Raw genomic sequence first — 27,463 nt, 5'->3', positions numbered from 1 at the left:
CTTCTAAAGAAGAAATAAACATACATTAGTAAGACAGTTATAGTCATGATACTTTATTTTAACAGCTGCAAATTGAAGATAAAACATAAATGGAAGCCAAATAAGTCTTTCAAAAGAAAGGGGTTCAAAAGAACAATGTAAGCCCCCAAAAGGTGTATTAAATTAAAGTGAAACTGCAACTGTTTCACAATAAACGCCACACAAAGACACAAAGACAGTGTTACCAGTATCTTAACTACAAACCAAAGTCAACATTTCTGAACTGAGGCACTATTTAAACTTGGCCTGTGTATTTGAACACAGCCTGCATTTCTATCAGTTCTTGTATATACTTTGTTTTCATCTCTCCTCTCCAGGTTCAAACACAAACTTTAATTTGAAGCAAAGCCTGGTAAATTTGTTGAAATAGTTTAGCTGTCATATAGCGCCATCTGGGGGTGAATTCAATAAGCTGCTCATCTACATCACTTTTATTTTTTACACCAAAATGTTTTTGAAGCATTTACATTTGACAAAATGATGAGATATAACATAGTAACACAAAAATAAAAATGACACATTTTATGAGCTCTAAAATGAAGTTGTGTGGATGTCTTCACAATGTAATAAACACAATGCAGAATAGGGAAAGCCTGTCATATAAAATGAATAATTAGAACTTTCAGCTTTTAACATTTATTCTTTTCCTCTACTTGCCTCTAATATGTTTCACTTGCATTTTAAACATATGGCCATTTCTTAAAGTGGTAATACTGTAACGGGAAATAACATAACATAACATAACATAGAAACAGTTAAAGGGGAACTGCATTCCAATTTATCAGACCAGTTATTAAATCTTGGTAACAAATTCATAGAGATGATAAAAAATTACACATTTCGAATTAAGCCCAAAATTGTGAACTTTGTGAAAGTACTGTAAGTTGCCATGTTGTCACAAACCCAAGTTTGCACCAATTGTGACGTGAAGTGACCCTTCCTGCTCACTAGTCACTGTAATGTGATGTACGAGCGAATAACTACAGGTTGTGCAGCAGAAATTTAACCACAGAAAATTTCCGATGTGATCTGCATGTAGAGTTAACAAGAAAGCTCCCTTTATCGGTAAAACCATCTCGAAGTCGAGAACAATATTTCTATTGGATTAAAAGAGATGTATTCACAATCCTGCTTGTTTACAATGTCACAGTGCCACTTCACGTCACCGGAAGTTTTGTTGCCTCATTCTGAATCACAGAATATAGCGCTCCACATACCTGGAAATGTAATTTATTTTTTAATGTAAATCGGAGGTCTTACAAGTTACTGTGTACATTTTACTTCTATTGAGATTTGAAATGCACTTTTTGCCTAATCTTTCTAACCATGAAGTACAAAAAAAGAGGTGCAGTTTCCCTTTAAGAGGATAAATTAGTCTTTTGTGTCTTGAGAGACTGTGATTTAAATTGCTAAGAGGTTATACACCTGTGAAATTGAGCAACAGCTATGTTTGTTTATTTCTGCAGAGAATACATTCACTGAAATCAGTCTCTTAGCTATTCAAATGATCTTTTATTTACCTAAAGCAAATTAAAGGTAAGTATTTCAGTGAGAAAAATGTTTAGAGCTGGTAGTCCTGTGCACAATTAAATGAATCCACCCCTATGTTTGCCTCCTGTCCAGAAAAGTCTCATTCATAGCAACCTCCAACTGCAAATTAATTTGTCACACAACCATAACCTTATCAATCCTTGTGGCTTTCTTTGCAGACAAGACAGATAAGCAATGAAACACATCCAACATTTTCTACAAGACTATACAATTGATTGGTGACATTTTTGTGAGACTTTGCACTAAATCAGGACCTGAAAAAGTGATGTCACAAATCTTTTTAGTTATATCACAAATTACAATTTTTTTTTGTATTCAATTATCGATTTATATAAAGGGTTTGCACGTTTAACCTGTGATCCCTGGTGGGCATGGTTTTCTTTATAATTGTTAAATAACGCCTGCTGCCAATGAAGATCCAATGTCTGTGTTACAGTACCATATTTACACCCATTCAACCAACTATATCACCAATTTCTAAACAGCAAAATATCTCTATTTTATTTTAGTTTTTGAATGTCAATAGGTCATCTACGTATACTTGTTCTAAGAGTATACATCTACACAATTAACACAGCTTGCAATAATACCACAATGCTAGTCACTAAAATAACTTGAGTGTAACATGAATGAGTAAAGCTCGTTTGACTATCCCCATTCTGCCTACATGTGTAACTCTACACCTTGTTTGACCAGGCACAGGAATAAGACAGACCTTGCAAAATGCAAAATAATAAACCACATTAGAACAGCCCAATCCACATCTTCCAATGGGCCTCTGTGCATTTATATGGCCGATTGTCTCTGAACTAATTTTACAATGCAAAATAAATATTTAAAATTATAATTAGACTATGATCATTTCAGAACACTTCCACATCTGTAAAACTAAAATAGATTGTCTCCAGAAATGTGCTGTGATTCCCCTTTCCATTGCTCAAATGACTGTTCACTATGGCAGGAAAGGAAATTCAAAATGTCCTTTTTTTTTTAATTTGGACCCCTGAGCATTACAGCTTTAAAAAGGTACTAACTGTACCTTATGAGCAGAAAGCAAAGCATGAAATGCTAAGCTAAGATAGCACAGGTAGTACATGGAACACCAGCACTAATAAATGAAATAATCTAAACATAACCACTAAACAGTCTATACAAGTCCCAGATATACAGTAGTAGATGTCCCAGAATCTAAAATTCAGCTTACCCTTCTAGTATTAACAACTCTACACAACAAAAAGCAATCCTTCCTAAACTTGAGCCCTTTGCAATGGTCTATAAAACTAGATAAAAATAATGGTCAAATGTATTATTTTTCTTTAAAATCAAAACCTAGCCATCAATATCTACCAATGGAAGAAAAGAATGCTGTCTATACATACAGACAGATAATCTTGTCAGAATAAGAATATGTCCAAAGAAAAATTCAACTATATCTTATTTACCGTACCAAAGATCCATGTTAATGTGTCACTAACTAATCTAAAGAGCTCAGATTATTACTAACAAAATGAACTGTACATCTAAATGTATTAATAAAATGTCTTCTGCCACAGTATTGTTTTCCTTTTTATAAAGTAATTGGACAGGCCAATGGAGAACTATCTTTGAATTGCATGACCTGACCTTGCCAAGTTGAGACTTTATGCACAAAAATTGTTTTTGTGGATACTCAAAAGCTTCGAATTAAAACATAAAACTTATTTGATTATCCAACTATACTATACCTTTCTGTTGTTGATGAAAATAACCTGAACTTAGTCTTAGTTTAAGTCAGTTTAATTTAACAAAAATAGGCTTGTGCTTGTGTTCATGCATGTGAAAATGTATCTAACAGTTTAATTTGCTCTCAAGTGCTTTATAAAAAATGTTTATTACAAGTAAATGGGAAGGTTATGCTCAAATGATTAATTTTCAGATCTGACAGCTCACATTTGTTTCCTTCTAACTTTCCTTGCGTGATAGATTTCAGTAAAATATTTAAAGTTTCAACAGATACCACTCCCTAAGACATTTTTTTACATTGATTGTAAAATTTACAGTTCACCTTCACTACATTTGCAATGAACACTTTTTTCATACTACTAATAATCCGTGAGAAAAAAAGAAGTTTGGTACTGTATGCATGTAACAACAAAAAACAAGATTCAAAATTAGTCCGTTGATCGTGTGACATCACATTAAACATCAACGTGCCAGCATAGATGCATTCAATTTCAAAAACACATTCACCTTTAGGTGCTAGGTTTGTCAACTATGCATTTCTTATGCTTCATTACAACTGTTGAACACAGAACATTGGTACACAAACACAACATCTTTTCAATAAAATCTGTGTTCAAAAGGGATCTCATGTTATGCAGTCAAAGATTTTTTTTAAGCTAAAATAAAATAAAACTAAATAGTTAAAAAGTAAATATAATCACTGGCGTACCCAACATTTCAAATATTCTGTCTTTTAGACAAAAAAAAACATTTTTTAAGGAAAAACAGCTTGATGGGAAAAAGACAGTTTCATAATTTTGAATCCAAAATATAACTGAAACTTTTAAAATCAAAGCATAACTACACCATGCTTAGCCGCTCGTAATTACCGAACAAAAAAATACATTCATTTTGTAATGGCTCTTTTCTTTATAGAATATCTGTATGTTTTAAAAATAAAATTATGTTGCATATGTACAAAAACGCATACACTGTAGCAAGAACAGGCAAAATGTCATAAAAAACGGAGTGCTGAGCACACTGAATTCAAGCCTAGTAGTTTAATACATTCCTGTCAAGAGCTTTACCTTTTTCTTCAGAACATGTGCCCAAATACACACTCTTCTGAAGAAACAGAACAATCCAAACCTACTGTATACTACCTTCTTTTAAGAAGAATGTTAAAATAGTCACAAGCAATGCAGTGGTATGTACAGTATAATTACAAACTTGCAAAGTCTACACTACCTTGAATCACAAACTGTATGTTGACCAGTCTAAGAAACCAATTCAGCCAAAGACTGTGGAAAAGTGTCGTGTCCACTTTTCAGAATCAACTTGTAATTGCCTGAAACATAAAGCCCCTTAATCTATTATAGTACTAAGTATTGAATAGTAATTGAAAACAGTGTTGCACTATAACTGCAATATAATGGGAGTGTAATCAATACCGCAGTAATCGGCGGTACAGTAAGCTGTTACTGCTGCACTTGAACAGTATTCAGTTTTGGTATAACCTGGTGGTTCTGTTTGGGGCAAAGTAACAACTAGCACAATTTAAACATTTGGTCTGTAGCTGAAAACACCAACATTGAAAAGAAAGTTCTAACCTAATGTACAATAAAAACTTGAACTGAGTGGCCCTGAGCTAGCTAGAACTCCTAATAGTGCAAACAACGTTGTTGCAGAAAAAAGGCTCTGCAAGGACAGGGAGACAGCACCAGCAAAAGGGATCAGAGGGGGAAAAAAAGCAGAGAGGGAAACTACCATGAGTTCCTGCCACCAGCTTAAAGCTCCTGATCAAGAATGTCTAAGTTCCTGTCCATCCACTGGATGTTGAGTTTGATTGTTTCAATTGCTTCCTGGACACTTCTCATTTGTGATCCCTTGTCCTTTAGTGATACGAGAAAATTCATCACCTGAAACAGGAATAAAATGTCAAAATGATTGCGAAAGTGTGCACAGTTTCTCATTTCAGAAGGTTCTGAGTTAACACTAACCTCCAAAAGCCTTGTTTTGGTTGAAAACTGGTATGTTGCTGTATGGACGATGCTCTGGATAGCAAAGGATCCAAGTGAAAACCTACAATCACACAAGGAAAAATTACACAATTGTTTCCTCAGCAATAGATACCTCTATCAAAAGGTAGAGCTCTCTCAATATCCAGTCTCAATATTTGAGGATTCAATTTATCAGCTCTATCATCTGGAAGATTTTTAATAAGAAACCATTTAATCAGAAATTACAAAGGTTCACTTTAGACTCTTGCTGATATTCCACTGAAAAAAGAGTCCATATTTGTCTAGTAATATTAAAGTAAATTACCAAGCATGATCTCACAGTGGGGATGCAATACCACAAAGAAAATGTTAGAACATATTGTTAAATGTACAGAATTTAGGGCAGCACGGTGGTGCAATGGTACTGGTTGTTTAATTGGCTTCTGGGAACACTGGCTGTGGTGTGAGAGTGTGTGTATGGTGTGAGAGTGTGATGGACTAGTCTCTTATCCAAGGTGTGTCCTGCCTTGCACCTATTGCTTGATGGGACAGGCTCTGTCTCCCCTGTGTCTCTGTATTGGATAAAGCTGTTGGAAAATGGATGGATGTACAGAATTTAAACAAAGGGATGGAACGTTCCATTTTCCACAATGTATTTCTTAGAATCTTGGAATGTTGCGTTTGAATTTGGTCATCAAATAAAACATTACAACACTGATGAATGAAGGAATGTCTTACAATCTCAGGCTAAAAGATTAGCTCCTTGCACCAAGAGCTGTGGGCAAATAGATCAAGTAACCTAAGAAAGTTTAGGCCTTTCACTGGCTTTGTATTCCACAGTCACTCAAGGCCCTGGTGGAACTGGTTTCACTGCTTCCCTTAAAACCACTTACAGCATGAAGATCTTCTAATTTTTAAAAAGCACTAATGATTTCAAAAAGAAAACAGACTATTTTAAAACTGAATTTTGTTGAACCCCAACATATTTCATAACACTCCTACTCACTTTTCTAAGATTTTATCCCAGTTTTCTTTGACAAAGTCCCAGGCATACAGATGCCCTGCATAGCTCTTGCAGACTTCACTGAGGATGAGAGGAAATTCCTGCGTTTGAATATCACTACCCCTTAGGCTGGCCTGTAGCAACCTGTGAAACAGAATATTATCATTATTCCTGTAATTTATCTTTAAATACAACAATCTCTAATTACAAGTATGGTTATTCTATAGACTTCCCATGTTCAGAAATGATGATGAATTTGTATTAGATGCATATAATTTCCACAAATACCAGACAGGTCAATTTGAGCCTGCAAAATAAATAACTTTCTTGTCCTAGGAATACATATGTGATACAGATGCATGTACTTAATATCCTGACATGACCATGGAACACTCCAGACAATTATCACATGCAAATAATAATTGTAATAACTCAACAGAGAGGCAAGGGAACTTAAACACTTCAACACTAATGATGTTTAGACAATATCATAACAGAAAATGATGCAATGATTTTGAACAACATTAATGATTATGTGTCTACATCAGATACTCACAAAGCGTAATGATCTGATTTACATGTTCCTTATTTTACATCACAGGGAGAAAAATATGCAGCTTATTCATCAGTTCAGATTTCAATGGAAGACAGTTATGTTTTCTATCAAGGTCCTAAGAACACTTTGCTTCTTGCCTGACCTTACGTTATATGAGGAGAATAAAGCTTTTTTATCGAGATGATTGTGCACACATAATTCAATCAGCTTTTTCTTAGACTAAGAGTAGAAAAGTGTGGCACAGTGACACAGTGGTTAGTATTTCTGTTTTGCAGTGATGGAGCCCTGATTTCAGTCCTGGAGCTAGGGTGCTATCTGCGTGGAGTTTGTATGTTCTCCCTGTGTTTGCATGGGTTTCCTCTGGTTTTCAGGTTTCAGGTTTTCTCCCACTGTCTAAAAACATACTAGTAGGTTAATTGGCTTCTAGGAAAACTGGCCCTGGTGTGACTGTGTATATGTCTGTGTTTGTATGTGCCCTGCGATAGACTGGCGTCCAGTCCAGTGTCTAGTGTGTATCCTGTCTTGTGCACGATGTTTGCCAGATTAGGGTCTGGCATTCTATGCAACCCTGTACTGGATAAAGTAGTTAGAAAATTGAAATAATATCACTTGAATGACTGTTGTGAACACAGTAAAATGGGAAGCACATTAAAGTGAATTTATTTTAGGTTTCTCAGTTATCCTACTGCTTTCGAGTTAGCCTGTTTGTCTGACCCACCATACTATCTTCCTGACGTCTTGTGTGCTTGCCAGGGATTCCAGAATTGTGTGCTTCTCTGCCTCAAACATGGAAAGGTGATAAGCTGAATTTAAGAATTCCCAGCCTTTCTCCGACTGAGCACCAACTGTAAAGACCGTTTTCATGAGATCCCCAGGTATTCTGCAGCAGAGAAACAGAAATCACTCATTTAATCAATCCAATCATTATGACATTTTGTTATAAAGAACACAAAGAATATATTGTTTCACATTCCTAATATGAATAGTTATTTCACTTCCAAATGCTTGGTTTGTCATTCATTTGAGGAGCAAAATTCAGTTCTGTGAATCAAACACTCCTTCAGCACAATATAAACTTGAGAAATTTCAATATCTGGAAGTATCTCATCCTTGATTCCTTTTACCTCATAGTTCCGTTAGATTGTGTCCAGTTCCTGAACAGGGCTTGTGCATTTTCAATGCATTTTGCCTCTTGATAATGGCAGGCAGTTTCAAGCAAGGAAGACCTCAGCATTCGTTCAGAGACAGATCCCTCTTCGTCCCATGTTTGGCTACGTATCAAACTTCCAAAAAGCTTCAGAATCCGACCCTATTGAATAGTTATGAAGCAGATATCATGAGGAAAGAAGTACAACATAACAATGTACACTAAAGCACCCTGTAAGAAAAGAAAAATGTCAACTTATTATACCAGAATTTCCTAAAATGTTTAGTGTGGAACATGAATTCACTCTAAGTTTCCACAAACCAAATCTGTCACCTTCACAGAGGTTATTTAAGATTTTTTATCTAAAAACATTGTTTTTTATATTAATTCTATCACAAAATTCAGAGATCAGGTCTCATGTATCTCATCAGCACTCCTGATATTTAAAGCCTGCAGAAAAAGTAAACATGACCAAAAATGTCTGAATTCAGCTTCTAGAACAGTAAATTACAATTCAGAAACAAACAATGGCTGTTACAGTGTAGCTCCTTTGGTAATAAATCTTGTGTTCAGAAAAATGACTTAATTTCTTCCTCAGAATAGCTACTGAGCTTTTGTCCAAGGCCCAAGAGTTGCACAAAACATTTATTTACAGAAATAAATAACATTTACTTGTATGGCTACAGGCTAAAGCTTCATTATTTGGACTTGACTCTTTTAGTATTGTAAAAATGTTCCACAAACATACAATGGTGTAACGTTTATTGTCGTTCTTAACAATATATTGGCATGGTTGTTGATTACCGTCTCACTGTTCATGGAATTCATTTTTGTAACATTAGAAATTAATGGGAATTTTCTAAATACAGAAGATTTAGCTGTAATAACTGATGTTATGCCACCATTGCTTTGATACCTTATTACTTGTAAATTCATGTTTGTTTGTTTTCAAATTATATATGTATTGTATTGTCTTATTCTCTCCAAATACTGCTTTTAGACATCAGTAAAACAACAAAATACTTGTGACTTACAACAGGTGGCAACATGTTGTATAATGTACTGTATAATTTTACATAACTACAGAATCAATGACAGTACCCAAGGCTAACATATTTGCCTTTCATTAGCAACAAAAGTCCTGACAATCTAAGGCAGTTTAAAAAACATGCCTAAAGACCTAACAACACCAGAATTCAAGAAAACATCCACAGGTGATGTTTTTAAAAAACCCCGCTAAATTCTAGCTTTAATTTCATTGCCATACGCATTATTTTCAGCACCCTCCTGGTGAGGTTGTTCTCCTGCTCACCGTCTCTTTCTTTTTCAGATAAAAGACTTGTTCTTCAACAAGATACTAATCCAATTTTCACGTCAATGAAAGCACTGCACTTTTTAAAACACTGAGTACTGAAGAAAAACTTAAAATACATTTTTTAGACTTCACCCACAACCCTCAGGTATCCAAGACCAGGAAGCTGGAAGTCCGTAAAACATAACTTCCAGAGTACATTTCTGTTTCTTTCTGAACTACATGATGTGATTAACCTCAGCTAAATTTTTTCAGCTAAAGGGATACATTTAGGAAACTGCGGTGCAGTGCAAAGGAAATAAGTGTGCGACCTTAATGTGAGTACACAGGGTCACAAGGCCTTCCCTGTACATTGGATCAAAATTATGTCACACACACATTGGGAGTGAATGTTGTTTAATAGCATGTGCAGCCAAGCAAGCAGGCTTTAATTGCATATTGATGTTTCTGCGAGGGCCTTCAGCTCTAGATAATTCAGTAACAGTAACTGGGAATTCTAATTAATTGGGAACTATTGAATAAATCAGTAATTAGGAATACTGTACTGTGACATCAGCTCAACAGAAACACATTTTTGTTGGACACGATATTTAAGCAACCAAGGCTTACAGTGTTAAAAAACACACAAAGAGAATAAACGTATATAATGAGAATTAGGAAATAAAGCTGTACATGTGTTTTGAATGTGTTATATGAAGAACGCCGATTTGTATCCATGCACATCGAGCCTCGACAAAACTACAGAAGCCCCAACCCTGATGTTCTTTTGCAAAGCAATATCGCACTGTGACTTAAAATATAATAAATAAACCTAACCTGAAAAGGTGCCACAGCTGCTCAAAATCATTTCTAAATGAATTCCATGGAGTTAATTCACATTCTGGGTTTTATGTGACAAAGCTTTAATGAGGTACCAGAAGTCCAAATCATCCATCTTTTACATATTTAGAGTACATGTTTAAGTGTAACCGGCTTTCTTACCTTCATCCTTCCAGCTAACGCCCACAAACCTCTTTTATCCAACAACCTGTAGATGCGATTGAGCTGTGACAAGGCTTCTGTCACAGGAGCCGTTTCCTTCTCCTTTCCAAGATAGGCAATAAGATTCAGAACCTGCCTGAAGGATACCCGCCCTAGCCTTCAGAAACAGAAAATAAGAAGAGTTTTTACAAATCTGCCTTTGGGGATTTTTCCTCTACATGCTGAGTTATAAAATTCCGTATTATCAGAGATTTTCTGAGCACCTCAAATTTGATCTTCCCAGACATGAGCCATGAAAAGGACAGCTTTGCGGTCAAAATAAAGTTAAGCCCTGTGTTAATGTGTTCAGAAAAACATACAGGCAAGGAAGCATTGGTCATACTGCCTGGGACCACAGCGTTTAACAGGTTAGACCAAATACGAGCTATAGCACTGTGTGTGAAAGTGGGATTTTATAGGATTTAAACTAAACAGAATTTTAATATGATAATAATTAAATATTGGACTTTTTCAGAAAAGAATTTTAAGTGCAGGTCTTACACAGGACTGAATGCATGTACGCATGTCCTGTATGCTAATAATACATTATTTTCAACTGATTGAAAAGCATTACTATGAATGTACTTTTAAAAAATTAATTATATTATAGGCATTTATTGGAGTTTTCAAATCTCCTGTTCCTAACATGGTTATCACAAAGTTTAAAAATATCCTGATACATGAAGATTATTGTAATTTGACATTTTAATTTGGATTATTGTTATTTGGCATCAAGGAATCAGTATGCATTAGCTTATTAATAGAGTTGTAAAATCCAAATAGTGCAACAAAATGAATTAATCTAATTAGGGAAAAGGCCAATACATATTCAGGTATATTGCAGTGAATATACATAATCTACAGTACAGTCTCAAAATCTGCTATTTGGACATTGTATTTGTGATTTGGTCTAGCCGATGGGGTCTTGTATGGAAGAAAAGCAGAGCAGAATGAAACTGAGCTGAAGGCCGTATACTGCAGCTTTCAAATTAACAGACACCCACATCTCAGCAAAAATCCCCCATGCTTTGAAGCTAGAAATGTTTCAACTGCCAGGTGTTACACACTTTACCTAAACTCTAAGAGACACTTCATAGTCACCTATAGCTATAACAATAACTTTTTATGAAGTATATAAACTTTATATAGTAAGAACAAGCATGTCAAAAAATGTTTCCAAAATAAACATCGCGAGTTACGTAATTTAAGTAATTTTAACTTTGATGCATAAAATGTTTATGAAGAAGGTGCGATACTGTTGTGTACTTGTTTTTTTATATTTAGCAACAGCTACCATCTACTGTATGTACATTAGGTATATTTCACGTATGAGATGGTATGGATTTAAAGCCACTACCGTACAGTATGTGTGAAATATATTTTTTCATAATCAAAATTTAAAATTCAAATTGTTTCCTGATTACTTGTTGCTGAAATGTGCATTACATTAGGTATATATTATGTTATACTTCTGTTTTTTTTATTTTCAGCTACCAAAATTTCCCTTTAGTTCAAAATTAAATTCTATATTAATATTGCATGGTAAGTGGATTTAAACATGCACAGTAGAGAAACAGATTAAATGAAGCAATCATTTCACTAACATCCAATGCACCACAAGTGCCACCTATTAATCATCTTTGGCCAGTGAATTACATAACGCAACATGCCAGGGAACACCTTTGGAAGAAAGAACACATGGTCTGAGTGGCTGCATCTGTATGCACAAATAAAATGATACGTTTTCATGCTCAGTAAATATATGTCCGTATAAAAAACACTCTAAATGTACCTTGAAAGTGCAAATATGTTGTTGACCAGGCAGGCTCGGTCCTGGTAGGTCAGAGCTTCATGAGTTTCTTTCAGCATCTTGATTAAGGCCTCCCAACCTTCTACGCCATAATCCACAATGTAGAATCCTTCATTCTTGAAGTTAAACTTTAACCATGCCACATTTGCAGGGAGTGTAAGTGTTGCTAAGAAAGAGGAGAAAACCCTTTATGACACCTTTATGTTAACTTTATAACACATTCATGACATTCACCTGTACATTGTAATAACAAGTAGATTAAAACCTCTTGCTTTGTCTCTGACAGACGTATAGCACACAATCTACAAGAGCACTAGGAAAAGACAATCTTATACTGTTCTTTTTTACCAGGAAAAATATACTACAGGAAAAGTATTTACAAGGTAGAAAATTCAGATGTTAAACCTCATCCAAAGACAACAAAGAAATGTTCAACAAGAAATGTGTTGATATTGTAAAAATGAATTAAATGCTTTGAAGGGTATTTTATAAGAACCCAAAATATAATTTACAAAATAATAAATGAGCTTACCGAATTTATCCTTCATCACAAAAACTTGTTTGCAGGATGAAGAATTACTACAACTGTCATTGACATATGTCAGTGGAATATGCCACTGGTAGCTGCAAGCAAAACAAAAGAGATTTTTTTGTCGTACAAGGTTCCTAACTGAGCATGAAAGACAAGCTGCACTATTGTGGCAAGTGTACAAGAGTGAACTGGCAACCTAAGAAGTCCAGGCCTGTAATAAGATTTTACCAAGACTTAAGCTCAACTTTTTAGCACAAATGAGCAGTTGGTTTCTAAAACACAAAGCAGATAACACAAGAGCAAACTATGTGGCCTTTCATTTAAAACTGAGAACAGCATATGCCTCTTTACCCAAAGGCTTGTGGGAGCATGAAATAAGCTTCCCAGCTATGTTTCTGAAGCTGACACTGTGGGTTCCTTCCAGAAAAGCCTGGATTACATCTTTGGATCATTTAGCTATTACTGTAACTACAATATGACCTATACAGCCTTGTCTCACCTGTAACAGTTCTAATGTTGCTGATACACCTGATCTGGCCTCAACTGACTGTCCAATTGAATTCTATGTTACACAGAACTATTCAAAAGCAACTAGTTTTCAATCAGAAAACATCTGTATTTCATTATTCCCATTGGCTAACTAGCAGTTATCTTGATTACCAACTTTGTGGAGTGGTGTCATCTTAACCATCTCCAGCTAAACACCAGCAAGACCAAAGAAATGGTCATGGACTTTCAAAGGAATACGTCTCAGCTGAATCCTGTTTCCATCCAGAGTGAGGACATAGAGGGGGTGCAGTCCTACAAGTACTTAGGGGTACACCTGGATGATAAGCTGGAGTGGTCTGGTAACACTGACGCCCTGTACAAGAAAGGTCAGAGCCGACTCTATTTTCTTGGGAGGCTCAGATCCTTTGGTGTGTGTGAAACCCTGCTACACGTTTTTATGAATCAGTGGTGACAGCGGCCATCTTCTATGCTGTTGTGTGCTGGAGCAGCAGCATCATGACAAGAGATGCAAATAGGCTCAATAAACTCATCAAGAAGGCTGGCTCTGTGTTGGGGTTGAGCCTTGACCTCCTGGAGGTGGTGGCTGAGAGGAGAATGCTGACCAAGCTCACAGCCATCATGAACAACACCTCTCATCTGCTTTATGGGACTGCTATTGGGCAGCCGAGCAATTTTAGCAACAGACTGCTCCAGCTACGGTGTTCAAAGGAACGTTTCCGCAGGTCTTTCCTCCTGGCAGCTGTCAGGGTGTATAATGCTGCCCTAGGCTAGGACTGTTAGCCCTTCATTTGCTTATCTATGGACAGCATGTTGCTCCATTGTACTTTTTGAACAATCAATCTGTATAAACCTATGCACATTTTGCACATATTCTATTGTTTTTACAGTGACTAAGATCATCATATTTTGCACACACCTATGTATTTATTTTTATTTATTTATTTTATATTTATTTTGCATAATTTGTAGTCTATTCTTTTTTTGCTTGTCTTGGGCTGGACTGCTGTAACACATCAATTTCCCTTCGGGATCAATAAAGTCTTATCCATCTATCTTACAACAATCAATTAAAGTTCAAGAGACATGTCCTTTAAGCTGCCCAAGTAGAACAGTTTAGACCCAGCACACTTCCCTTGAAGGATTTGACATAGTTTAATGTAAACTGTGCAAGAGAAGATTATGGGACAGGCCTTCTTAAATGAATGCATAGCACATTATTCATGTGTACAGCCACTGTGAGGCACTGTGAGAACAGTAAAACTGCTTCTGTATTGTGCTTTGTTCAAAATAAAGAATATTTACAAAGCTCTTTCAGCTTAAATTTAAACTCTTCAAAACTAAATTTAAAATGAAAAATGTACAGCATTGTACAGAAGGCGTAGGTTTTTGATAACGCTAATCACCTTCATTTCTGGAAACTGTGAATTTACCTAAATGTCTGGAATACGTGAAAAGAACTAACAAAATAAAATTGTGGTTACCGCATCCTATCCCTGAAAATATAAGGTGCAAGGCAGGATTACACTAAGGATGGGAAAAAACTAAGCAAATATGCACACAATTAAGAAACGTTTAATTTAGCCTCCCCATAAAAAAATGGGAAGAAATGAGACTGCACAAGTGATCCCATATGGTCATGATTTTCAAGTAGCTACACACCCTGTGACTGCACACCTGGAAGAATGAGAGAGCTGGCCTCAGTTTATAGTTTAAGTACAATTGTATTTTGAATAATATAAATTACAGCATTCTTGCCTCACAGCTCTGGGGCCATGGTTTTAATTTCGAACCTTGGGTGCTATCTGCATGGAGTTTCTATATTCTCTCCATAGTTTGTGGGTTCCTCCTACAGTCCAAAATACATATTTCTAGGCTGAGGGAAATTTAGGCCCGGGTGTGAGTGTGTCCGTGTCTGTATTAGTTACTGTGTCCGTGTGTGCCCTGTGATGGACTGACGTTCCATCCAGGGTGTATCCTGCCTTACACCTGTTGCATGCATGGATAGGCTCCAGCGCCCCCACAAGCCTGAAGTGGATACAGTGGTTAGGAACTGGATGGAGAATATCAATCGCACATTTTCCAAATATAGTCTAACCTGCTTATTTCAACATATATTCCTTTGTTATTGTGTTAAATCAAATAACCAATAAGCTTGGGTTACCTGGACTGCTGTGTTGCGTTCTCAGAATCCACTGTGAGGAGAAAGTGTTCTTGAGTAAGTTTCACATCTTTGCCATTCCTCGTCACATTTACCAAAGGAAACCCTTTCTGGAGTGTCCACGTGTTCATCATGTCAGTAACACTGAAATTTGCCTTTGCAGACTGAGAAAAAGGAAAGAAAAAACAAGAAGAAAAATCAAGAAGATCTATAATGAAGTTTTAAATGAACAGTGGAACATGAGCCAGAGGATACAAGTGGAAACTATGAGGAAGTAAAGCGAGAGCTCATACTGTTACAACAATCACTTTCTGTATAACAGTGAGAAACTGGTCTATCAAAAACTATTTTAATTATTATGAAAATTTAAGTACTGCAAATTTAATTATGCTTAGCTTCAGGGCAATTACAGCTCATTGATGACTTTGAGACCAGTTCAATTGTCACTGATGAACTGATGAAGCATGTAATTAAAGCTTATTTGTAATATCAGTATAGTACTTATAACAATGTCACAGATGCAGTTAGTATAAGACAACCGGATGGAAACACTTATTCTAATAGTTAAAATCACAAAAAATTAAAACATGTACAATGTACAGAAGGCAGTCTGCAGATTTACAGTTGAGGATAGATTAATGCATAATTCAGGTATTACAGAATTTGATTGTATAAATTCATCAGGGAAAGCAAGGATCGAATCTTAATTGTAAATTTTTGAAAAAAACAAAACATGCATTGATTAAACTTTTGCGGTGCTAGACTAAGTTATAAACGTATCTACCTGCTCCAAAACCGAAAGCAAGATAGCTCCAGTTAATATTTACTTCCCTTAAAAAATTAGATACTATTCTTTTCCAACCAAAAGAAAGTTTATTCCTGTTTTCTTCACAACTGTCTGTTATGTTTTTAATGAATCCTGCCTGTGAGGTGATTTTGTTCACTAGGGTAATATTGTGTAGAAGTCATTGGTGTATGCAGGTAAGCCTCTGTATTAAATTATTGTATTACTTACAGTACGTTATAGGCTATAGTAGGTGACTATAGAAGTGTCTCTAAGAATCTAGATAAAATGTGTAACACCTGGCAGTATAAATATTCCAGTTAGGTCTCTGGGACACCTCATTTGTAAATTTATGCATGAGGTAGTTTGTATGTTTGTGCTGTGTGTAGTTTAGTGTGTCACTGTCCTTGTCAATAAATATCTATTGAACGAAGTGTGCATAAATTATTACTCTTTTCACCAAAGCTGTGCCAGAGAACAAAAGAATCTATGTGCTTCTAACTTTACTAACCACTTGGGTATATTCTTGACAAAATCATCACAAGTTGGTTATTGTTTCCTGCACTCAATCAGGTTCCTAATTTTCTCCATTTTCCTAACCAGCCAACCATTTAATCTGTAACACGTATGACCCACACAGTCATGTTAAAAGTTTGTAAGGAAACTTTGAGAATTGCCTATGAAAGTATCCCTTTTGGTAATTTTTACAGTGTATGTAACTGAGCAAACTGAGAATGTTGCAGAGCTACACTGACCCACTATTCTTCATACACAATAGTTTCTAATTTACACAAAGTACATTCACATGGTGTTGCAGAATGCCTCTAACAAACCCAGGCCAGTAAAGGATTGCCAAATATGTTTTTTCAAGATCCTCCAATTGCAGGAAACACAAAACCATGTACCCACCTACACAAAAGTGAGCTCAGGAAGTTCAATAAAGGCTTTAAAGGTGCAAAGACCTTCTTGGCTTTCCAAATAACATAACATACAGTATTCAATCATAAAACTGGCAAACTATAATAAATGGTCAACCTGGGATTAATTTTAATTCCTATATCAATTCATCAATACTTTTATCAACTAGATAAAAGTAAAATTATCATTAGTATAATTTTGCCTACTAAGTTTAACAGTTCAAAATATATTGGTTACGCAGAAATTAAAAATTGTTGAAAAAAATCTAAAAATGCTTGCACTTGTTTACTCTGGACAAGCAAGAAACATTGGTATGGAGGTTCATAAACAGTGCACTGTACAACCACTGTTGCTCTTTACTGCTTCCAGGTAGGTATACTAAAATAACAAGGACCTTCATAATTTCCTGAAAGTTTTCAATTATTGAAATTATCAGGCAGGTAAGAGTTAATCTTTCAGCACCTTGATATTCAGAAGATATCAAGGTGCTGGAATTTATTGAATTATAAAATGTTGAATTGTAATTAATAAACTACATGAATATAACATTAATTACAAGTTACATAATTAGAAGGTAATGGACAAGTAGTGGTACTAACAAGTATTTGAATACATACTACAGCCAGAGTGTGACATCTATAGTATTTTTTGGAATAAACCAATAAACAGTCCTAACACAAAGTGATTAGGAAATATATCATTTACACATTTTAATTGTTATGCCTTCAGAAAAAAAAAGATTATTTAATATAGGATTACGAGCTTTAATAAAGCTCTATTATATGGAATGTAATGGAATGCCACAAATCTTGGATACAAAAAACAAAACAAAAATATTTAAAAGGAGCTGTGCTTCAACATTCTTTCACTTTTCTGCTTTTCTACCTACCTTGCTAATTCTGTTCCACAAGTCCTGGTTTTTTGTGTTCCCATAACTGTACTGTTTCAGATAATCAACAACTCCATCCTGGAACTTCTCTTCAGTCAAGATGGAATTCAGCATCAGCAATATGGAAGCCCCCTATACATAAAAACAAATTACATTTCTATTGTAAAATAAAGAAATGTTAGCTAACTAATCTAAACAGAACAAATCTTAAAACCTCACAATTGACCTTGCTAGAAACATTACATAGGTAATAATCTTATGCTACATGTTATTCATTAAAGCCACAATGAATATTTCAGAAATATTTTAGAAAGTTAATTGAACATCACCTTTTCGTACGACACCGAATCAAACATTTCTTCAATCTGCTCTGGAGCCGTCACATTGGTAGATATGGCGTGAGAAGAATTTAATGAGTCTTGGGCCATGGCTTTAAAGCGTGTGATTAAGAATTCATCCTCCTTGAAGCAAAAGAAAAGTTTGTGGAATTTGCACAGTTTAATTGCACACAGACACAAAAGGTAGCAAAAATCAATTGATTATCTGCTCATGTATTGTTTCACACGAGGAAAACAAAACTTTTTTTTTTTGCTTTGCAAGAGCAGCATACATGCATCCTGTATCAGCAAGACAGCGGAGCTGTCAACCACAGTTCTGAGAATCCTACTGGCGGCAGCCTAAATAATAACTGCTGTTATTCATGTTTAGCAAAAGTTTCTGGTCGAGAGTCACCAAAACAATGTGTAGTGTTATAGATTTGTCTGAATTAAGCCATGAAATATACTGTATGTAAAATAGACTGCTCTGTAAAATCAACACCCTCACCAGTATGTTACAAATGTAAATCTCATGACACAAGAGTAGAGATGATAAGGCTTGCTATTTTAGGATACATGTTGTCCATTTGCTTCTTTATAAGCTACCACTGTGCTGTGAATATAAGATTGTTTTTCCTTTTTTGTTGTTGTTATAACCCTATCTCAGTATGCTAACTGCTCTACTCTTCTCTATTGTATTGCAAAATACATTTTATAGCAATGCAAATGATCAATACGTTTCATAAATGTTTAAAACAACTTACAATTTCAAGTTCTGGAAAGGTTTTTGCTATTGATGTGTACTCCATGTACGTTGCAAAGCCTTCATTTAGCCAAAGGTCGTTCCACCAATACATGGTAACTAGGTTACCAAACCACTGGAAAGAAATAAATAAAATGACCAAAACCCTTTTATACAGGTGAACTAACACTTTAATACTATACTTGAAAAAAATACAAATCACTAAAGTAATTCAAGTTCATTTTGGATGTGCATTAAAAACGCAAACTGTTATACTACTACCTATTTGCAGTCATACCAATTTGTGGTTACGTGACACCATGACATTTTATATTTTTAGTTCTCAGACCTTTCTAAGCCACCTAAAACACTGCATAAAGAGTTACGGGTCTAGATGAGGGCTGTATCACAGTACCTGGTGTGCAAGCTCATGTGCTATAACTGTTGTGACCAACTGTTTGTCTAAAATCGAAGAATTATTGTCAAGCAATAGGGTATTCTCTCTGAATGTGATCAATCCCCAGTTCTCCATGGCTCCTGCCAGGAAGTCAGGAATGGCAACCAGATCTACAAGGAAAAGGAATATAGGAATAAGACATATGTAGAAATTCAAAGCAAAAACCACCATACAGTAAAATAAAGATAAACTCATATTAAATGTATAGGTTACTGTAACCACTGAATCCTGCCACATTAAACATCAATAAGTTAAAGCATACAACTGGCATTGGATGCAGCCCATTGCTGAACTGGGAAATCAAATTGCATTCAGCTTTTACAATCAAAATTGTACCCGTCATTTAAAATCTCATCAAAAGACTGAATTATTAGAATTATCATCTACACCTCACATAAAACAGATGTTCAGAAATCTGCCCCTTATATGTACGTGCACACAAATTTAGTCAACAAAATAGTAGCAAACGCAAACTCCAATTACCTAATTTTTTCAATGGATATTCTTTTTGGAAAAACTTGTTATAAAACGTCAGCAGCTTAACTGCAGTTTCAAGTGCATAGCTGGCTTGGTCCAGCTTTTCTGGAACAGTGTACACAGAAACCTATGAAAAAACAGACAGAAATATTAAAACAGATACAGACTTAAGCACCACAGAACTCTAACTGATCCACACTTGACAGCTGTATATGTTGTGTGAGACATTTCTAGGAGATAAATATTGTTTTATTTATATTGTTCTGCAATATAAAATAATAATTCTAATAAAATAAATTAAATATAACTTGCAAAGCACGTGACAATGGTCTTAAAGTAGCAGCCTGATATCACATACTAGGCTGATCTTAAAAACTGGTCAGTTATGAGAAGATGGCACATTTTCCTCTGAAACAACAATAATAATTGTGTTATTCTAGAAAACAAAACATTGTACAACAGTACACACAATTCTCAACAGAGGCAAAAAGAAAGTTTATGGAAAAGAACAGCAAACTAAACTAGTATAACCAAAAATAAGACTAAATTACACATTAAAAGCTTTAGTAAAAAGATTTGTCTTTAAGTAAGTGAAAATGTTGATAGTTTCAGAGTCTGATATATCTAGGCAATGATTCCACTGACAGGGTGCTGCACATGAGAAAACTATGTCACCTGGAACCTGGTCTATTCATGAGTAAGTAACACCAGAATCAATATAGTTAGTTGGACTATACTCATAAACTTCTTAGGATACCTAGAAGAAAGACTGTTCAGTGCCATTGAGCAAGAATGTTAAAGTACAGAGAGCTATGTGCTCATGTAGAGTACTTTTAGATAGTACATGGGAACACTGGACAGATACTGTAGCGTACAGAAAGCATATTTAGATCCTTACAATTTGTCCAAGTAAGATCTTACAGTACTCCAATCATGACAAGTAGATAATGATTGAGCATAACCCCAACCCAATCACAGCATATCTTAATCATTTTGTTTAAACATATTAAAAACTAGTGAAACGTCACTGCCAAATCAGTTAAATTAAATTAAATACCCAATTAAATTAAACTTCTACAAAGCAGATTTCTTCATTATTCACAACAATGAAAAGTAAACGTAAAATAGGAAATCTATAGTCCCTTACAGATGTATTCATCCCCTTGACATTTTGTTGAATTACAAATGATGTATGGTACATAAATCTTTGAAGAGAACAGTTTTAATCAAAACTGTGAATGCTCGAGTTACTGTAAAATTAGAAAAAAAAACACAAAGAAAAGGCAAAAGCTAAAACGTTGTTAAGCATTCACATCTTTTGCTACAACAAACTTAAATTAGTTTAACAGTACTTGACAATTTGCAGTTAGTTGAATGACTTGTTACTGTGTGCAATAATAGAGGTTCATGTGAGATTGTATAGAGTAAAGAATATTTCTATGTTTGATATGAATGAAAAAATCTCACCATTATGTAAAAAATATATTTACTTTAGAATACATCTACATTTTCTCCTTATGGGGTAAAGAGCAAAATGTATTTGAAATTCATATTTTAAGGTGAAGAAGAAATACATTGAAAATAACTACTTGTATTGCAAACAATACAAGTCCATTATAAATTGTATTACTATAAACACTTTTTATTTTTTTCTGTTGAGATTCAATTCAGCAGCTGCCCTTACAAGTCAGTCCACAAAACAAATACTTACCAAGGTACCATTTGCATTCATGCTAATGTTCTGGAAGTTAGATACAATAAAAGCTACCAGGTACGTGCTCATATTCACACTATTTTCAAAAACATCTTCGTGAATTCCATTAGGCAAGACAGTAGTACTGCTCTGCAATACAAACATATTATATTTCAACAAATTTATTTTTCTCGAGCCCAAATCTATCAATACTGTAAAACCCATTTCTGCCAAAAGGTTGAATAGAAAATTCTTTACAGTTATTAAAATTATATTAACAATAGACTCTAACATAATATTCTGCTACTAAGTCCCTCAGGTTACGTAAAAACAAAATTCTACTACAAGACAAGACACACACTATGAAAATGTATGGATAAATCTTCCACCAAACGAAATAGCGCATTTTCAATTAAAAATAGCCAACAAGAAGACACAAACACATATTTGATTTTCTAAGGAAAAAACAAAATATGAATTTGTTTTTTTGATTCTATATTTAATCCCCAAATATTGTCATGTAAATATAAGTTTTATTTCAGGTTTTTCTCTACAGTGTACAAATACATGTGTTTGATGTTTATGCAGAAATGGTCATGTTTCAATATATACTTCTTTTTCCATTTTCATTTAGGACAAGCTTCATGTACACATGGTTATATGTTAGCCCTTTGGAAATATCTGATATAAAAAAACATAGTATTACAGCAGAGATTTACAAACAAAAAATATCACCAAACCTCCTCCTAACCACAAATCTAATGAATCTAAGACAAAATCTGAAAAGGTGTCTGATGTGTATAACCAAACTTAAGTCCAAAACTTTTACAGTAAGCAGTGCAAAAGCATTTAAAAAGAAGAGGGTAGAAGCAATAATGATATTAAACTGAATCTCAGATGAATAGTGGCTTTTAAGGGAAATGAAGATTGTTTTGGATTTTAAAGTTAATTTAATGGGAAAGGGCAAGGATTTAAATATAGTTTAAAGATCAAAGAACAGAAATTTCCCTGGCACTGCACTTTAAGACATCAAACATTATAATATATTACCTCATACAATAAGAGGGACTGTTTTCCTTCATGTTTCTCATAAAACTTGGTAGTCATGTGTAGGATTAAAACATCATTAGAGAAATGAGCTCCACTGCTGTATGTTGCTGACTTGGACAATTTATTATTATTTTGTTTTCAGTGTTACCAATATAAATTCCACTGACATAGATAGTCTGAAGTCAGCAATCTGATTTCATTAAGAGGAAAACACATTAGTACCTTTGGCATATTGGAAAGACAGATGTATTCAGCCTCCCTCCTTATCTTAATTAAGAAAGAAGCCTTAAATGCAGGTTCATCAAAGCATGGGAAAGCCTTTCGAGCAGCTAAAGGTTCAAACTGAGTCGCAGCCAGAAACCTGCGTAGAACAAAAAGACAACATGTCAAATAAAGAAAATCTAGTAAAGCATTAAAACAAGCAGAAAATGATCAAATGTACAGGTACATAGGAGGTTCCATTCTTCAGAGGAAAGTCAACTGTAAGATCAATATGCCAATACTAAGAAAAACTGTCTTCACAAGGGGTTAGTGAAAGGTAATCAATGCACCTCAGAAGGCCAGACTGATCCCTAAAGAGCTTCCTTCAACAACGGCAGGCAGAAAATCCACTGCTTGACAACGGTTGCCCCTAGCTCAAAAGATAGATGATATCTACAATAATGATTTATAACAAAAAAAAAACTACTTATGGAAAACTGGTGATAAAAGAAGGCCCTCGCTGAACAAGAATTTAGGGGCACATCTTTGTTGTTTTAAAAACAGTCAAAACACGATGCAGAGCTCCAGATGTTTAACATGCATCACTGCTTATAACAGGTATGGAACAACTGGAGCAAAAACGTGATTCTACAGAAGCAAACGCTGTATTTATTGGAAACAAACAAAAGCCTTCAATGTTTACCATTTCTCGCCTTTCGTATTTTCATAGGAGCTGTTGTAAAAGCCATAGTAGTTGCCTGAGAGATATGCAGTATACTCCAACGTTAAGATGTAACTTTGCCCTTTCTGAAAATGTTCAGGGGCCTGAATAGCAATCTGTTGCCAGGGACGGTACTCCAGGTATTTTGTGGCATTGGACTGATTTTCTCCTAAACGTGCAAAGGTAACCTTGCTGATGTTTAGTTCCGAGCTGTGAATCACAATATTCTTTGTGTCTTCCAGGACTTTGACCAGAATGGAAACATTTCCTTCGAACTGATTTGTGGTTAAATTAGGGTGGAGTGAGAGATCATAGTGGATAGGTTTCACATTTTTAGGCAGTTTTATTTCCGTCCATGGGAAAAGCTGCCCATCAGAAGATATGGGGTAGATAAGTTCCATGGAGTGATTAGCTTTGTGGCAGCCTTCCTTGGTAAAGGTGCACTTTGGCAGAAAATAAATGACCATGGCAACACAAGCAACTACCACCACTACAAAAGCTCCAAGGACCACAGTCCTAAGGGAGGGCATGGTGCACGTTCCACTGGGGTCCTCCCGGTTATATAGAGACGCATTGGTGCGCAGGCTGGAGCTCCTGTTCATGAATGACATCCCCAGCAGGCGTGCTGAAGATTCATAATCTTCTTCCTCTTCCTCCAGCTCATTCTCCCCCAGTCCTCGCACCAGCAGCCTGGAGCTCCGAGGCTCATAGACAGCATCATCAGGGTCCAGTTGGTAAAGAGGAGGCTCTTTGGCCAGGTCCACCACATCTGGCTCTTCCTCAAACATGCTGTTTTCAATCATGTTCCTCGGCAACAAGGCTCGGTCTGAAAACAAAAGGAACACCACAAATAACGAAAGTACAAACTGCAGTACACCATTAACCAGTTGTATTGGATTATAAAGACCTTTTAAAACATGTTTTTTTTCATCTCCTTCTGTGTTCTATAGTTCTACAGAAAAACAATGTCTAAAAAGCTCACTCTGCACTAGATTATCTTAGATCTACAATAGTGATTTCACATCACGTTTCATGTTACAGATATTATATAGAAGGCAAGAACATTCCTTACGCTGGGAAAACCTGGATTTGTAAAAAATACTATTTTCAAATTTACACATATCATATTTTCCTGTTAAACTTAAGCTAAATATGAAAACATCTTAAACATAAAATACATTTCTTTGCACAGGATACTAAAAAAGATTCCACAGACAAGTCAGGTGAACTCATACTATATAACTTAATAACTACAGATATTCCCTTTCACAAGAATCCATTCGAATTAACACAAATTAATCTCTAATTGTGCTTATTTCCGCTGAATTGTCCTTGTTGCATTTGGTCACGTGTAACTTAGCACCATTCTGAAAGCGTGCAATCGGTGCTTTAACCGTGGTATTTTCTGTATGAAACACAAATTTGCCATTTACACATGGTCTAATCCACTATGTCTGGAACAAAACTGGCTGCGTGTGTCTCCGAGAACACGCCAATGAAAAAAGGAGCATAAATCCCTTTGAACCTCAGCATGCAAAATGCCACCAAGCCCAATTCAGGAACTATCTTACTGGAGTAGAAGAGCATCCTATAAATAGCATGGGAGTAAAGACTATTAGCTCCCAGATAAGGCCATGATAAAAATAAGCCTGTGCAAGACTCTAAGTACCAATGTGCAAAAATAAATAAATTTGGTCACTTCTTCTTTCATGTCAGAAGGGAACAGGCCCTATTTACAGTTTGTGTGACTAGATGAAAACTGATGAACCAAATAAGGTAGGAGGAGTATCTATGCTAAACGGACAGATTTTTTTTGTGTGTAATTCCTGTAGGTTATGTACCATTTTATACAACTTGACATGAATTGTTTTTTTTTGTGATTAAGTAAATCCTAGCGAAACATGTACTGTAGTGCCCTAATTACATTGAGGTTTTGGCACAGAAATTTTAGTGGCAGAACATACTTTGACCACTCAAGACATTGCCACACATGGCATTTGTGATACACTGATTATAAAAAAATGTTAATTTTTACATTAAATTTTAAAGCCACTTCACAAAGAAAAGTTTGTTATCAATATCAATCTACAAGTAAAATGTTCTTTCCAAAAAAACTAATTAAGAAATCCTATAAGCAGTCTTTCAAACTACATCAGTGACAGTTCCCCAAGGCAGCACTTTATAGAGCTATTATTATTATACTCTATGCATGTATCCAGGTATAAGGTAAGGCTGCAAAATGCTCGCCAGAAATCAGAACTGTCTGAAGGAAGAAAAGTGCGAGGTTGCACTGACACCTTTTAGAACCTCACCATAATGTCTTTGTACAAGTTCATGTTGAACAACAAATGGGGCATTTAACAATACAACCCCCATGTCCTTCCCTGGTTTGTAGTAAGCAAACCAGTAGATAGAGTGCCCAGCCTTAAAAAACCTTAATGATTTAAGGGAGTAACATGCTTTGATTACTTCTGAAAAAATCTGACTTCTATGACATTGGTAAACACTTTGTTGTTATCAATGTCTGCAAAGCATTACTAATACAGAGGAATGAAAAAACATTACTAATCACAATTGGTGATCCATTGGTGATTCCAATCTCTATTGACAATTTCTTTCTAAACTTTTATGATTATTACAATAATAAAGCAATTGTGTTCACAGAAAACAGCATTTTGCACATTAGCAGAACGGTTCAGACACTGGCTACACATTTGTGCAGGTACAAGAAGTGTTTGCCAGGAGACTTTTATCTATATATTTGGTAAAGTTTTCTGTGTGATACAATATCTAGTTTTGGTTTCTGATATATTCAGTTTCCTGTAATTTTGTTAAAAAAATGGCTGCAAGCTGACAGTATTTCTCACTTTTATCATCAAAGCTATGTTCCAGTTTATATATGACCTGTCAAAGTAAATATAGAGTGTAAGCTAAATTATTAGTAGCGCTGTCACTATCAACAATAATAACATAGCCATACACCGACAACACGAACAGAACATTGAGCTTTTCATAGTATACTCCTTTATGCAGCAGAGGAAAGAGCTTTTGGGAAAGTGTTAACATAGTTCATAAGCCTACTGAATAACATTGGGCCATCTGTACAAATCCCAAAGAAATTACTCTCTTGTTCTCTGGCAAATGTCCTCCTATGCTCCAATTAGACAAAAATGAAACCAAAGTACAGAACACAAAAGGCTTACTTAATGTGACCAATACACATATTGCATCACATTTAAACCACAATGGCAGGTTAAACAGGATTTTCTGACTGGCACATAAAAAACATATTATATTACAAAACTGGTGACCATTCTCTATTCGAGATTCCAAAAAACTGACATAATTTAGGACAACTCTTAATAAACAACGGGCAGGACAATGGCACCACACTGTGGCCCTAGGTTCATTACCAAACCTGGGTGCTATCTGCATGGAGTATGTATGTTGTCCCCATGTTCATTTGGGTTTCCTAAGACTGCTCTAGTTCCCAAAAGACATACTAGTAGGTTAACTGACTTGTGGGAAAAGTGGCCCTGGTGTGAGTGTGTGCGTGCCTGTGACTGTGCCCTGCAATGGACTGGTGCCCCCTCCAAGTTGTATCCTTCCTTGTGCCTGTTGCTTGCCAGGACAGGCTCTGGCTTCCCTGTGAACCTAAATTGGATGCAATGTTTAGAAAAAGGATAAATGGCAGGAAGGATTAACTTAATCTCTCTTTTTTAAATACCGCATCTATACTTTCGGAAGATATTGTACTGTGCATCTCATGCCTTAAGAAGCCCAGCATTTTTAGGTCTGAAATTTGTGGGGCGGGGATAGAAATTAACCAACAGCCAACTCCACATATTTCTGTGATCTTTCAATTCTTAATGCAC

At 35.5% G+C, this 27,463-nt stretch overlaps 1 protein-coding gene across 1 annotated transcript in view; it reads right to left on the bottom strand.

Annotated features, from left to right (window-relative positions):
- Positions 1–37: 37 nt before the first annotated feature.
- Positions 38–27,463, bottom strand: part of lnpep (leucyl/cystinyl aminopeptidase) — a 43,634-nt gene continuing 16,208 nt past the window's right edge. Inside the window, exons 2-18 of the mRNA XM_015364841.2 lie at positions 23,571–24,414; positions 22,889–23,027; positions 21,635–21,766; positions 19,930–20,050; positions 19,405–19,556; positions 19,012–19,125; positions 18,260–18,391; positions 17,931–18,062; positions 15,343–15,503; positions 12,672–12,763; positions 12,122–12,305; positions 10,291–10,447; positions 7,975–8,159; positions 7,569–7,730; positions 6,298–6,438; positions 5,292–5,373; positions 38–5,210 (exon numbers count right to left, since the gene is read on the bottom strand). Of these exons, the coding sequence (XP_015220327.2) occupies positions 5,079–5,210; positions 5,292–5,373; positions 6,298–6,438; positions 7,569–7,730; positions 7,975–8,159; positions 10,291–10,447; positions 12,122–12,305; positions 12,672–12,763; positions 15,343–15,503; positions 17,931–18,062; positions 18,260–18,391; positions 19,012–19,125; positions 19,405–19,556; positions 19,930–20,050; positions 21,635–21,766; positions 22,889–23,027; positions 23,571–24,414 (3,062 nt within the window). The 3' untranslated portion in view covers positions 38–5,078. The remainder of the gene's footprint in view (positions 5,211–5,291; positions 5,374–6,297; positions 6,439–7,568; positions 7,731–7,974; positions 8,160–10,290; positions 10,448–12,121; positions 12,306–12,671; positions 12,764–15,342; positions 15,504–17,930; positions 18,063–18,259; positions 18,392–19,011; positions 19,126–19,404; positions 19,557–19,929; positions 20,051–21,634; positions 21,767–22,888; positions 23,028–23,570; positions 24,415–27,463) is intronic.

This window comes from Lepisosteus oculatus, chromosome 3 (assembly GCF_040954835.1).
Source record: "Lepisosteus oculatus isolate fLepOcu1 chromosome 3, fLepOcu1.hap2, whole genome shotgun sequence".
Classification (NCBI taxonomy): domain Eukaryota; kingdom Metazoa; phylum Chordata; class Actinopteri; order Semionotiformes; family Lepisosteidae; genus Lepisosteus; species Lepisosteus oculatus.
The sequence above is the reverse complement of the archived record's forward strand: the minus strand, read 5'-3'. Positions and strand labels throughout refer to the sequence as shown.